The sequence below is a fragment of the Lepidochelys kempii genome, chromosome 19 (assembly GCF_965140265.1).
Source record: "Lepidochelys kempii isolate rLepKem1 chromosome 19, rLepKem1.hap2, whole genome shotgun sequence".
Lineage (NCBI taxonomy): Eukaryota > Metazoa > Chordata > Testudines > Cheloniidae > Lepidochelys > Lepidochelys kempii.
The window spans coordinates 5,870,739-5,884,934 of record NC_133274.1 but is presented as its reverse complement, the minus strand read 5'-3'; the positions used below and the strand labels follow the sequence as shown (position 1 = coordinate 5,884,934).

Sequence of the window (14,196 nt, the reverse complement as noted above, 5' to 3'; positions counted from 1 at the left end):
AGGCAGGTGGTCCCAGGGGTCCCCCTCGCTGGGCATTCCCAGCTGAGCTTTAGTAATGGGGAGAGCGTGACCTGGTCTCCTTGCGGCCGATTCTGCTCTCGCTTAGGACAGGAGTAACTGCCCTGGGGCCGCGCCGAGGTGAGCGGGAGGAGTGTGGGGGACCAGGAGTGGGCCCCAGGCCGTGTTACTCCAGCCCCTCAGGCCTTGGACACGCTGGTGGAGAAGCAGCTCAAATACACCTGTGATAGAGACACGGCTGCAGCCGCCAGAACTGGTGCATCTTCCCCCCCCCCCCCCGCCCAGCATTAGTCCCCCCACCCCCGGCTGGAGAGAAGGGGAACAGGCAGCCTGCTTTATTGTCACACCTCTTTCCTCTCTGGGTTGCTCCCCTGCAGGGCTACCGAGACCCACGGGGCCAGCCACACAAGCCAGCCAATGAGGTAGGTTGAGGCTTTTCAGGGCTGGGCAATGCTCCAGCTGGGTGCAGGATGCAGGGGACGTCTGTGGTGAGCTCTGGCCCGTTCTCCTCTCTGCCTGCCCACTGGAGCCTGGCCGAGTGAGAACTGGGAAGGAGACTCCGGCTGGGCCCAGCAAGGGATGGGGCTCTGAGCGGGCTGGGCCCAGAGACCTCTGTGGCCGGTGTCTGCCTGGCTCAGAACCAGCTGCATCCCGGCAGGAGCTGGCCAGCCCAGAGGGAGCATTTCGCAGCCACTGGTTTGGCTGAAGGAACATGTGGGGAGCCACAAACCCACACATACAATCCCCCCGTGAGGCCTGGGCTGGCAGCTCCCAGAACCTCGCCAGCCGGGAGAGGAGATAGGAGGTGGAAGCCGTGGCTGTCGAAACGTCCAAATTCTCCGTCCTCTTGCTGCTCCACGGTGCTGGTTTTCCTGAGCCCCCTTGGCGGGCAGCCATGGCAGGATCCCAGCGCCGCGTTCGTGGAGTGGGAGTGTTCATGCTTTCATGGAAAAGCAGGGGAAGTGGGGGGGGGAGGGGGTGAAGAACTGCAAACTGTGCTTTTACCAGGGAAGCAGAGAGCGTGTTTCTGCCAACCCCAGCCCTTCGTCTTAACTCACCCCCTTAAAAAATTAACCAGCAGCAGGGCTGGGGGCAAAGGCTCAGGAAATGAGATGTTTGTACATCTCTGCCATGCGGGGGGCGTGTGCCTGGGGAGGCGTGTTGACATACATGGTGCTGTCACACCAGCACAAGCCGGCAGGTGGACATACCTGATCCTGCCCAACTGGCAGGGGCAGGAACATGGGCATCTGTGGCACAGTCGCACAGGTAGGTGTGGACACACAGGGCATCCGTGGGGGTGGGTGCGTTCACACTGAGTTGCTCGGGTTAGCGCAGGGCAGAATTCAGGCTCCAGAATCTTTCCCAGTGGGTCCTGTGTCGGAGGCAGGAATAACCCAGCTTGACTCTCAGATCCCTGGCTGGGTGTGGGGCCTTTCATTTGCAAGCTGCTCACATCTGACACCACGGCTGCAGAGACACAGGACCTGCGCAGCCTGGCTCCGAGTCCCTTCTCAGAGCAGCCCTGCACATTGAGGATAAAATCCTGCCCCATAATGCTTGGTGCGAGCAGTTACCATGGTGCCCCAGGTTTCCTCCTGCCCTGCTGGCTTGGCGCACCCTGCTACATGCTGAGTGTCGACTCCTTGGGCGGTCCCCAATTCGCTGATTGCTATGGTAACGCCTCACGCGCCGGGCCAGAGCTAACCTGCCTGTCCTCTACCTGTGGGAGCCACTGACTGGTTAATTCCACCATCCTGAGCATGGAGCAGGCAGCGGGCACTTCCCGGATAAGTGCCAGGCAGCAGTCGGGAGGTGGCTGTGGGGGGCGGGGGGTGGTGGGCCATGCAGCACCCAACTGGAGATTTGCAGGGTTGGTGCCATGCCATTCAAAAGCAAATTCCTGCCAATTTCTGCCTTCTAGGCCACATGGCAGATCACCTGGGACTTACTTTTGGGGGCCCAGTTTCCAACGGAGCCCGCGGGATTTGCAGGGCCTCAGTTTTGCACATGCACCAGCCTGTCTTACTGGCGTGGGGTCAGCCATGCAAAGGGTTCAATCCTGGAGGCTCGAAGCCCCACTGATGGCACTTGCTCAGCCTCGCGTGGGATCATGGCTGGGGGCCTGTTTGGCCCGGTCGCCCACAACAGCCCTGTGGAGAGCGGTCTGGATGCCGGTCTCCAAACAGATCCAGGGCGGGAAGGTTTTAGACCCACTGATGCCACGGAGAGTGCAGCTAAGTGCGGCAAGGGGGCAGGACGTGAGCCCTTGGTGAGAGGCGGTTTTGCAGGATGCCCTTCCAGGGCGGCCAACCTCAACCCCCTCCGGTAAAAATCCCCGTCGCGGTTCAGAACGGTTTCTCCTGCTTCCTGACTGCCAGTGTCCTCTCCTCTTCTCTTGCAGTGCCCACCCTGTCCCCAGAAAGCCCCGCACGCCAACGTAAGTCAAGGGGCTGCTGCTTCTTGGAGCTTCCGGTGGGCTTTGGGTGGGGGCGTTTCAGTGGCAGCTGTCTCATGACAGTGTCTAGTGGCAAGAGAAGTGCGCGCTCTCCCTCTCTCTCTCTCGTGCTGTCACCCACACAATAGTTTTGGAGACGGGAAGCATGTCCCAGGGAGTAGGGCACTAGCCTAGGACTTAAGAGACCCCGGTTCAGTTCCCTGTTCTGCCACAGACTCCCTGTATGACCTTGGGCAAGTCACGTAGCCTCTCCATGCCTCAGGTGCCCATCTGCATATTGCAGCTCTCCTGCCCTGTGGAAGCCGCAAGAGCTATCCCAAGCAGAGTCTGCCTTGAGGGCTGAGTCTGTCCCGGTGCCAGGTGCTCCTTGCGGTGGAAATCACAGAGCTGCGACTCTGGTGGCGTTTTGTCGCTCTGGGGACTGGTGAGACGGCAGCGCACCGGCCACTGGATTCGGTATATCTCCAAGTAACACAGAAAATCTGCCCCAGCCAAGGCAGAGCTGCCCTGAATGCTGAGAGCCGACGGGACGGATACCCCCCTACAGCGCTGCTCTGGGCTGCGTTACAGCTCTGCTCTGTGATCAGGAACAGCCAGCATGGATTCACCAAGGGAAGGTCATGCCTGACTAATCTAATCGCCTTTTATGATGAGATTACTGGTTCTGTGGATGAAGGGAAAGCAGTGGATGTATTGTTTCTTGACTTTAGCAAAGCTTTTGACACTGTCTCCCATAGTATTCTTGTCAGCAAGTTAAGGAAGTATGGGCTGGATGAATGCACCATAAGGTGGGTAGAAAGCTGGCTAAATTGTCGGGCTCAACGGGTAGTGATCAATGGCTCCATGTCTAGTTGGCAGCCGGTATCAAGTGGAGTGCCCCAGGGGTCGGTCCTGGGGCCGGTTTTATTCAATATCTTCATAAATGATCTGGAGGATGGTGTGGATTGCACTCTCAGCAAATTTGCGGATGATACTAAACTGGGAGGAGTGGTAGATACGCTGGAGGGGAAGGATAGGATACAGAAGGACCTAGACCAATTGGAAGATTGGGCCAAAAGGAATCTGATGAGGTTCAATAAGGATAAGTGCAGGGTCCTGCACTTAGGACGGAAGAACCCAATGCACAGCTACAGACTAGGGACCGAATGGCTAGGCAGCAGTTCTGCAGAAAAGGACCTAGGGGTGACAGTGGACGAGAAGCTGGATATGAGTCAGCAGTGTGCCCTTGTTGCCAAGAAGGCCAATGGCATTTTGGGATGTATAAGTAGGGGCATAGCGAGCAGATCGAGGGACGTGATCGTTCCCCTCTATTCGACATTGGTGAGGCCTCATCTGGAGTACTGTGTCCAGTTTTGGGCCCCACACTTCAAGAAGGATGTGGATAAATTGGAGAGAGTCCAGCGAAGGGCAACAAAAATGATTAGGGGACTGGAACACATGAGTTATGAGGAGAGGCTGAGGGAGCTGGGATTGTTTAGCCTGCAGAAGAGAAGAATGAGGGGGGATTTGATAGCTGCTTTCAACTACCTGAAAGGGGGTTCCAAAGAGGATGGCTCTAGACTGTTCTCAATGGTAGCAGATGACAGAACGAGGAGTAATGGTCTCAAGTTGCAGTGGGGGAGGTTTAGATTGGATATTAGGAAAAACTTTTTCACTAAGAGGGTGGTGAAACACTGGAATGCGTTACCTAGGGAGGTGGTAGAATCTCCTTCCTTAGAGGTTTTTAAGGTCAGGCTTGACAAAGCCCTGGCTGGGATGATTTAACTGGGAATTGGTCCTGCTTTGAGCAGGGGGTTGGACTAGATGACCTTCTGGGGTCCCTTCCAACCCTGATATTCTATGATTCTATGATTCTATGATTCCTCAGTGTGAGAGCCCTGGTGCCACACACCCAGCACCCAGCAGGATTAGTGTGTGCGCAAAGCTCCTTCCATGGGACATCCCAGCCAGCCGGGCCTCCACAGCAGAGAAAAACAGTCCACGCATTATAGCCGATCCACTCCCACCTGGACCCCCTCAGGGTGGGGTGGGAGTTCCATGGAAGGGAACGCCCAGCCCCAGTTGCTCATCCCCAGGCTGGTAGCCGCAGGACTGGCGTTGCTTCCGAGGGGTTTATGTCTCTAGGACAGCTGCCGGAGAACAGGGCCCTGGAAGGACCCTCCGAGGAGTGACCAGAGGTTTGCACGGAGGCAGGGCTTGGAGCAGGCCCGTCTCGTTCATCTTGCTCAGGCCGGCCTGCCAAAGGAGTGAGGGTGGGGATGGAGGCCCCAGGCTAGGAGGGTTACTGATCCTGGCTCTGGCCCGTCTCCCACCAGTGGGGCTGTGGCAAGGCAGGGCTAGCTCCTCAGATCCCTCGCTCCCCGTTGGCTCCCAGCCCCTTCGGAGTCACAGCTTCGCTTTGGGAGATGCAGCCCCGAAACTGGACTGAATTTCAGTCTTCCCGGCAGCATCTGGCTCCATTGGGACCCAGCCTTCCAGAGCTCCCCCAGGACCTGACCTTACCTTCCTCAGGTGGCTGGAGCTTCACCTTGCTCTGGCCCCTTTGCCTTCTCCAAAGAACCCACCCACCTCTCTCTGGCCGATATCCCCTGGAGCAGCTGGATGGCCGAGGGAGAGCGCTGATGGCTTCAAGATGTCTGCAAGGTTCCTGTAGCAGCTGCGTGGGCACAAGGAGCTCTGATGGAGGGAAAGAGGGGATCAGAGCTCACAGCTGTTTGATATTCACCCTCCATGCCTGTATGACAGGCCAGTGTGGGCGCTGTCAGCCAGCTGGAGGAATTTATGGAGGACACTCGGATGATAAAACCCAGAGCAGTTTTGTGTCTTTCCTTAGTCCCCTTTATCTGCTGCGCCCAGCTCCCCCCAGCATGGCAGCCAGAGTCCAGTGGAGTGGGGATTTGAACTGGGGCTGAAGGGGGCATGTGACAGATACCACAAGCCTTTCCGTGGGCAGGCAGGGTGGCGTGGGACACCTAGGGGTCACCTGTGCTTCCGGGACAGGAGGTTGGAGCCAGAGCTCCATCTGAACTGTCGCCCTGAATGATTTTAAAAGGACACGGGACTTGTCCCTCTCCTTCCACCCATCCCTTGCTCCCACCCCGCTTCCTCTCCCCCTTCTCCTCCTCACTGGGGTGGCTCAGCTGAGAGACAACTAGGTTGCACTGATGAGTTTCATTTTGGTTTGTGCAGGTCACACTTGGTCTCCCCGGCCCCAAGGTAAGTTTGTCCTCGCCCTGACTGACAGACAGAGCCCAGCTCCGTCCCGCTTGTGCATGACCCACTTGCAGTTGGTAGTGAGTGCACGAGCGTGCAGAGGTATTCACGTGTGTTTGTCCGTGTGTGTCCATACATGCTGCATCCGTGTTCGTCCGTGTGCGTCTGGGGCTGTGTGCACTTGCAGGGGGCATGTATTCCCCTGTGCAACACAGATGCCTCTCATGGGACTGCCCCTCTCTCCTGCAGGGGGGCAAAGGAGAACGCGGACTCCCTGGGACATCCGGCTCGAAGGGGGAGAGAGGCGAGCGCGTGAGTGGTGTCGATGCGCCCGGCGCGAGGAGACACAGCCGCCCAGCTTGGGGGGCGACGGGCCCATCTGGGGAGACGGCCGCCATGTGCACACTGGGAATCCCCTCTAGCAGCTGCTGTGTCACGGCCGCCGGGAGCTTCCCCGGGCGCCTCATGTGCCGGCTGGCTGAGCCCGGTGCCGTGTGACGCTCTCCTGTGCAGGACAGCCGGGTGGGATGGCTCTGGGTCCCCACCCTGTGCCCCACCCGGCCCTTACTCCCATGGCCCCCGGTTCCCATCTCTCTACCCACTAATCCCCATGGGTGGCCCAGGGGGATGGTGACATGAGCAGCCTGAGGCCGGTCTGTATCGGACTCCTCCACGGGGCCTGGGCCTGCTCCAGAGATTGGGGGTCTCTCCCAGTGCAGGGGAGGGAAAGCCCAGTCTCCAGCCATGACCAGCCAAGAGGGGCTGCAGCCAGGGGTGGGCCTAGGCCGCAAAGCCTGGGAGCTTGGCCCGTTATCATGCTGATGGCGAAGGAACTTCCTGGCCGTGCAGGGCCCATTTCTGCCTTCCGCACCCCTCCCGAGCCCGGCCCCAGGCAGCCCCGTCTCCTTCCTCCCTCTGAGCATCTCCCTTCCTCCCGCAGGGCTTGAACTGCGTCCAGAGCTCCCCCGACGGCCCCTTGCAGGTGAGGCACCTCTCTCCTTTCCGGGCAGTCCCCTGGGGGAGGCATCCCCTGGGGGGCTTGGCCGCCCCCACCGGGGGGCTTGGCCGCGTCTGGCACCGCACGCTGCCTTGCACTACCCTCTTCTAACCCGCCCCTTGTTCCTTTTCTCTCCAAAGTGCATGGAGGGGCCGAAGGGAGAGAAGGGGGAGCAAGGAGACCTGGTGAGTAAAGCTTATCTGCATGGTTGGCCCCTTAAACTGCCCCCCCCGTCTCCTTCCAGTGCCATCTCTCCTCCCTCTTGGCGACAGAGGGTCAGCGTTGTCCCCGTCGGCCTCTCTCTGCCGTGCTGCCCAGGGGCTCCCTGCAGCAGTACCCACCGCTCAGCCCTACCGGGGTGCAGCGCCTCCGGCTTGGCCACCGTTTCGGGGAGCCTGTTTCCACTAGGGGCTTGACTGGGGCCACCTAGGCCTAGATGAGGTCTTGAAAGCCAGTGGTAGACCCAGCGGGTGTAAATGGGCAAAATGTCAAAGGAGTGACACCAATTTACGCCAGCTGAGGATCTGGTCCTGCTCCCAGAAACGGCTCTGGAATATACTGGGCCAAATGCTGCTTGCAACTTCATCGGAGTCAATAAGCCAACTCCAGCCAGGGAGTTACAGCCAGCGCCACTCCCACTGACTTGAGCAGAGCTGTGCCATTACCCCAGCTCAGGATCTGGCCCTGAACGTCACAACCGGCGGTGTCTGGCACCCCCTTTATCTTCTCCAAGGGCTCAGCTCTGACCCCCAGTTCCTTGTGACTCTCCCTCTCTTTGCAGCCAGGAGAGATCTTCCTCCCCTCTCCCCCCTGTCTCTCAGCCCTGCCAAGGCTTAATATCCTCCCGTATCCTAATAAATGCCGCTCAGATGTTGTGCTCTGTGGTGGCCAAATTTATCTTCTGGGAGATAAATATTTATTAGCCAGAACCTGGGGGGGGGGGGGCGGCATAGTGACACTCTCTGTGCATCCAGGGGGCGCATCACTGAGTGCTCTGCTGCAAAGTGAATCCTGAGTGGGGCTGGGCGTTAATGGCCAAGCGGAGGCAGAGGCCCGGTTAACCACCTTGTTTCTATTGCAAACAGGGCCTAGCAGGAGCGACCGGAGCTGATGGGCAGAAGGTAACTCGCTCTCCCAGTCAGCAGGGCAAGGGCCCAGGAGGGGAAGGTCCCGGTGGAGGCTTCTCCCCGCTTTGCAGTGGGTGGCTCTTCTGCAGGAAGGCATCTCCTCCTGCTTGGGAGAGGAGCCCAGGAGGCGAAAAGGGGTTGGGAAAAGCAAGGTCTGGAACTGGGGGAAAGGGGCAGGGAGGGCGCCAGGGGCTGGCGTGCGAGAGGGAACAGGGATGCTCGATGTGCTAACGGTGCTTGCCGTGAGCTGGGGGGCATGGAGGCTGCTGTCTCCCAGTGCGGGTGAGAAGAGGCAATGCAGGAGGTTGTGGGGCAGAGGCAGCTCCGGGGTCTGAGGAGTGGGGACAGCCAGGGCACTGGATTCTCCTCTGATGGGCAGTTTTCTGGATTGCTTCTCAAGGGGCAGAAAGGCGAGAAGGGAGATGGAGGTGTCCAAGGGAATCCCGGGATGCCGGGGCGCGACGTAAGTTGTTCATTGCACCGTGTGCCCCCTCTCCCCTTTTATTCAATCTGCCCTGGGGCTGCGGGATCCAGCACATGCTGGCGCTTTCCCAGGAGTTTCCTTGTGGTTTCCCAGTTCCTTGCTAGCCTTGGAGAGACGTTCAGATTCCTACTGTCTCTGCTGCATCCACTCCCTGTTCTAGCTGGTGACGATGTCCCAACCCAGCGATGCTGCAGGGCTCTGAGAGCACCCAGCGGCTCTAATGGGTCGCTGAGTCATGACTGAGCTCAGGCACAAGAGGGCTTTCCCTGTAGAGGAGACGTAAATCTGCAGCGCTGAGGGCCTGTGTTCAATCAAGATCCCACAAATTCCCAGCTGCCTAGTCATATTCCACCTCCCTAAATTCCCTGTTGTCTCAGCTGGGAGAGGGATTCTTCACATCCCATGCCACACTGCTGAATGGTGGTGCTGGGTGCTGCAAAACAGCTCCCACAGTCCACCCCAGAGGTGGCCGCATTCCACGAGTGGCCGAGTGATCCTTACAAAATATGGCAAAGAGGTTTGAGATCCCTCAGGATAGAGGGTGCTGTGTATACGTGAGAGGATACAATGGCTCCTTCTTCCTTTTAGGATCAGTTTGATGCATTTCTCTGGGAGCCCCAGAAGCCCTAGAAAACGGATCAACCCGTATTTTTTAATGGCAAAGGACAAAGACAGTTTCATGCTGTGATCTGTGCCAGGGGCCGTGCACTGCTCGGTGCCTGTGGGACACCTTCTGGGAGCTCGTTGTTGTGATTATTGATGAGGTGTATTATGGTAGCACCTAGGAGTCCCAGTCACAGCCCCACTGTGCAAGGTGCTGTACAAACACAGCAGAGAAAGATGGTGCCCAAAGCGCTTACAATGTTCTAACCCCTGCTTTCCTTCTCCTGCTAGGGCCGGCCTGGAGAGATCTGTGTGGTGGGGCCGAAGGGACAGAAGGTACCGTGCTGCGGGCTCGGGGTGGGGGGAATTGTGACTGGGGATTTGAAGGCTGTGCCGATGGGGAGGCCAGGCTCACAGCTATGTTTGTGTTTTAGGGCGATCCGGGGTTCGTTGGACCCGAGGGGTTAGCCGGTGAGCCAGGCCCCCCGGGGTTACCAGGTCCTCCAGGGAGAGGACTTCCAGGGAAAACAGTAAGGATTTGGTTCCATTGCTTCTCCTCACTTCCCTGAACTCCACATTGTCCGGTCTGCAGAAGCTTCCCTCCTGGGGCGTCTGCTGTTCACGGCTGCTGGCCTCTGCAAGAGTGAGCTGGGCCTCAACAATCCTGTCGGTCAACGGGCCGCATGGAATTTCAGGCCCTTCTGTCGCCGTATGGGCGAGCTGAGGGCATATCACCGCCTTGCTGACGCACTGCTCAGCAGGTTGCGGGGAGGCCTGGCTGCTCCTTGGGGTGTGCAGCTCCATCTAGAAGGGAACTCGCTGACCTCTCTCTCTCTCTCGTTAATTTCAGGGTGACCCCGGTGGCCCCCCAGGTCCTAAAGGGGAAAAAGTAAGTGCAGCCGCATCTAGTGACCCAGCGTGCCCATGGGGTCAGGTCTGACCTGGGTATGAGCTTGAACTTCAGACAGCCACAGCTGCTAAGTCTGGAGCCGACTCTGATCTTCTCCCGAGCTCAGGAGAGGTGTCCTGAATGGGGCCCATCTCTGGTTTAAACCCTTGATCTTGCTGCCTGTTTCCCCCCCGGTCTCGTGTCCCAGCGGAGGCCAGTCGGACTTTTCTTCCCTCACCACTTGGTGGCCAGACTCGTACCGGCCCAGATTCGACCCCTCCCTTGTCAGGGCGGCAGTGAGCACAAGGGACCCGTGAGGATGCCCCCGTGTTCGCTGCTAGAGCAGGGACCCACTTACTACTGGGACGCAGCAAGGTGCTGTGTGGCCCCCCCCTTGGATGCTTTGCTTCCCTTGCTCTCCGGCCCAGCCTGTGCCCCAAGCGTCTCCTCTTCTGCGCGCTGCCCCCTCGCACCCTGGAGGGAAATAAGGAATAATCCAGGAGGCGTTACTGGGACTCGGGTGCGTCGGCAGAGCAGGGGAAGGAGCCTAGGGTTGGAATGGCAGGGGCAGGGGGGCTACAGGCCAGGGTTAAGGTGCATTGGCAGAGCGGGGGGTGGAGCCCAGGGTTGGAGCCCAGGAGCAGGGGGGCTGCAGGCCAGGGTTAAGATGTGCTGGCATCAGTCTCTCAGGTAATTCTAGGCGCATCTCACCGTAGTGCACATGGGTTGCACTGGCCCCTTCTGTCCAGTCCGTGGGCTGTCTGTCATGTGCCTGGGCCCAGGACCTGGGAAGAGCTTGCCCACCTCTGGGCCTGACTCTCTCCCCTGACTTCCATGGGCTCTAAGCTCCCGCCCCTGCTCCTGCCCCATGGGCTGGGAACTCACAGAGGGTAGACACCTGGCAGCCCCCGCCTGGTAGGAGCAGCATCCCACGCTCCAGGCTGGAGAGAGCCTCGTACGTGCTGATGTGGCACCATGCCCCTCCCTTCCCTGGCGTGCGGGGCAGCGAGCTGGAGCAGGGCCCCAGGCTCCAATTGCTCCAGCTGGTGGAGTGTCACCGCGACTCCGGGACCCTCCCTGTGGGGCGGTGCAGCAAGCACCACTGGGCGTTCGTGCCCTTGGCCGGGCGGCACAGCAGAGGGCCGAGCGCTGCCCCGTGCCGCTCCGCCAGGGCACCGTGAGCCTGAGCCGTGGCGGAAGGGGGCTGGGTATTTGCACTGGCGGTTGCTTCCCCTGCTTGTGCGATGAAAAGGTTCCCAGCTGCCGTGCGATGTTTGGGCGAAAGGTGCGGGAGGCTGGAGCAGGGAGCCCAGAGGGGCAATGGGGGGATGGCGGGCTGCTGTTTCTTACAGGGATTTTTGTCTGTCTGAGAGGCCCAGCAGAGGCAGGTTTATCGCTCAAGCCGCGCCTCTTCTCGCTGTCCCAGTGCACGGGCCTGGCTGGGCAGAACGTTCCCCGCGGGCCGGAGGCTCAGACCTTTGCCTGCGTTCGGAGGAGCGGGAGTCTCCTGGCAGTGCGTGTGATGCTGCCCATTGCATCCATCCCCATCCTGCCACGGGGGAAAGGGCCATTGCCAGAGTAACTGGGCTGCTGGTCTGGCCGATGCTCTGGGATTCCCCCCTGGGGGTTAGGCAGGGCTTCTGGGGTCCTGGGGGATTGCTGATGGGGTGGAAATTGGATTCTGACTCCTCTCCAGGGAACAGGACGAGCAGGGGACAGGGTAGGATCCAGGGGTATCGACACTGCTGTTGGGCAGAGCCCAGGCCCCTGGCCCCGCTCAGTTTGTTTGTGTTTCTCTGGCCTCTGTTTCTAGGGTAACTCTGGATCTCCTGGACCCGGAGGTTCAACGGGGAAGCCCGTAAGTAGCATGGAGGCGGGGCGGGCGTTGGAGGGCTGGGGGGGCGGCGTGTGGCTGCCTGCCCGGGCTGGGTGGGGAAGGCAGAAATGGGCCGTGAGCCCAGCCCAAGGGCGAGGGCTGGGACAGCCTGTATCTTGGTGCAGAGGCCCCCCGGCTGTGACCCTCCCTGGCCGTGAGACACGTGGCTTGTTGCTCACACCCCGGCCTCTCCTCTGGAGAGCTGCGTTCAAGTTTAGCTCTTGGGCCTGGAAGGCCAGAACGTCTGAGCCCAGCCCGCTCCCCGTTGGGGGGTCACCTGCTCCGCACACGTTCCTGCGTGTCATGGGGGAGCTCTGCTCGGGGCTGGCCCAGCACCGCCGTGGCAAGGAGAGGGGGTGCAGGTCAGGAGTGAGGGGCATCAGCAGAGCCGTGTGGAGACAACTCAGGCCTGCAGCATAAGAGGGAAGTGCATTGGGAGTGGGTTGGGGGGCCCCGGGCTGAAACAACGGAGTGCTGCCGGTCAGGAGCGAGGGGCATTGGCAGAGCTGCTTGGGGAGAGCCCGGGGCTGTGGGTCAGGACTGAGGGGCATTGGCTGGGGAGGGGGTGGGTGAGCTCAGGGCTGGGGTAGCAGGGAGCTGTGGGTCAGGACTGAGGGGCATTGGCTGGGGAGGGGGTGGGTGAGCTCAGGGCTGGGGTAGCAGGGAGCTGTGGGTCAGTACTGAGGGGCACTGGCAGAGCTGTGTGGAGGCTTTGCACACCTAGTCGTTCCTTTGGTTGCACAACACTAGACTGGATTTGGTGACGCTCACCCCATCGCTCTGCCGGGCTGATCCAGGGCAGGGTCTGGCTGCTGCCCTCTATCCCATTGCAGCCCAGGCCTTGGGACTGGGTTTGCTCAGCAGCTCGGCCTAAGCTAACCAGCATCTTCCCTCCCCCCACACAGGGCAAGCCAGGGGTCCCAGGCCTGAAGGGAGACAAGGTGGGTACCACACAGGGGCCTGGCAGGGGGGCTGGTTTCTGTTCTGTGCACCATGGGGCTCTGCAGATGAGGCAGCTGCCTCTGGGGTCAAGGTGGGGCCTTCCCACATCTGCCTGCCAGGGGAAGCTTAGAAGCCGGAGACCTTCCACGGAGCTGCCTCCCCACTCCAGGCCCCTTTCTAGGGAAAGGAGGGTGAGATGAAGTGGATCCAGGCAGCACCAAGGACCAGGAACTCAAGAGCCAGCTTCTCTGAGCCCTGCCTGGGTTCTCCGTCCCATTCAGTCCTGAGTGTTTGGGTGCTGCCCAGAAAGACCCCTCAGAGCCTGAATCTCTGGCCAGAAGCTGCCCCATCCTCCGACCCTGCTCTGGCCTACATTTGGTTTTCCCCTGCCCTGGGGCTATTGAGGGATCCTGACTGGCTCGCCTGGTGCTGGTCCAAGGTTGGGATCTGGGTCCAAAGCTCAGGGTGGTTTGGGCCAGGTCCATTGTTACATCAGTTGTGCTGTGGGATCGCGGGGTCAACACCCCACGTGGACGCAATGTCGGCTCCCAAAAACAAAACTCGAGGGCCCCCGGGGCCATGGCCCATGTCTCAGCATCTCCTCTCTCCCACAGGGGGATTCATGCGAAGTTTGCCCCACCATCCCTGAGGGGATGACGCATGCTGTCGGCCTCCCGGGAAAGCCGGGACCCAAAGGAGAGCCTGGAGTGCCGGGGAAAGCGAGGCTCTCGGTGAGTCTGAACGCGCTGCCGTGCCCCTGAGCGGAGAACCCGCGCGCCCTCTGTGCCGGGAGCCGGGTGACCGTCCCCACATCCATGCATGGGGAGCAGAGGGTTGAAACGAGGGCGGGGGCAAGGAGGGGGTGGTGGAAGGAGGTGGTGTTTGCTCGTGCACTGAGTTGCCGGGGTGTTACCTCTCCCTGTTTGGCTGCCTAACTAGAGCACGGCCTCATGCAAACCAGGGTCCCCTGCACTACCCCCAGATGACCCCGGGCACACCAGTCTCCCCGCCCCACACTGTCACCTAGGACTATGGATAGGCCTTGCGCCCAGCCTTCCCCCAACCTTGCTCTCCCTGGTAATGGGGTCAAGGAGGAGGTTGTGCTGGGGTCTGGGTTAGAGGCAGGATCGGGCCCGAACTTTCCTGCCTGTTCTCAGCTCTTGGACCCCCAAGTCAGCAGGACCCAGGGAATCAGCCCTCCTGGCTTGCAACCCAGCCCAGAGCTGATACCATAAAGGCAGACTCAGGGGGAGAGCCTGGGATCCCACTTCTTAATCTTCCCATCCCCGAACTCTAGCCATCCCATTATCCATCCAGGTTCCGTCTGCAGGGTCCTTCCCGATCCTGCTCATGAGTTGCCATCCAGCTTCTGCGATGGGCCCCTGGGGCGCCCCCTTGGCTCCCCTCCAGGAGAGAGGCCAGCAGATGCAATGGGAGTGAGGGGCCGGTGGGACATTCGGGGGGCAGAGAGCACTGATGTGGGGGAGGGTCTTAGTGCAGCCTCGAGCGGGAAGCACCGTACCAGATGGAGCAATGTACACGCGTCCTGGCGACAGGGCAGCCGGCTTGAGCCTGGCGTCCTGGCCGAG

General features: G+C 60.2%; 1 protein-coding gene across 1 annotated transcript in view; it reads left to right on the top strand.

Annotated features, from left to right (window-relative positions):
- COL16A1 (collagen type XVI alpha 1 chain) overlaps nt 1-14,196 on the top strand; it is a 90,828-nt gene that overhangs the window by 32,830 nt on the left and 43,802 nt on the right. Inside the window, exons 10-23 of the mRNA XM_073317249.1 lie at nt 396-440; nt 2,423-2,458; nt 5,666-5,692; nt 5,939-6,001; nt 6,630-6,671; nt 6,827-6,871; nt 7,772-7,807; nt 8,214-8,276; nt 9,192-9,236; nt 9,335-9,430; nt 9,751-9,789; nt 11,603-11,647; nt 12,571-12,606; nt 13,222-13,338. Of these exons, the coding sequence (XP_073173350.1) occupies nt 396-440; nt 2,423-2,458; nt 5,666-5,692; nt 5,939-6,001; nt 6,630-6,671; nt 6,827-6,871; nt 7,772-7,807; nt 8,214-8,276; nt 9,192-9,236; nt 9,335-9,430; nt 9,751-9,789; nt 11,603-11,647; nt 12,571-12,606; nt 13,222-13,338 (735 nt within the window). The remainder of the gene's footprint in view (nt 1-395; nt 441-2,422; nt 2,459-5,665; nt 5,693-5,938; nt 6,002-6,629; nt 6,672-6,826; nt 6,872-7,771; nt 7,808-8,213; nt 8,277-9,191; nt 9,237-9,334; nt 9,431-9,750; nt 9,790-11,602; nt 11,648-12,570; nt 12,607-13,221; nt 13,339-14,196) is intronic.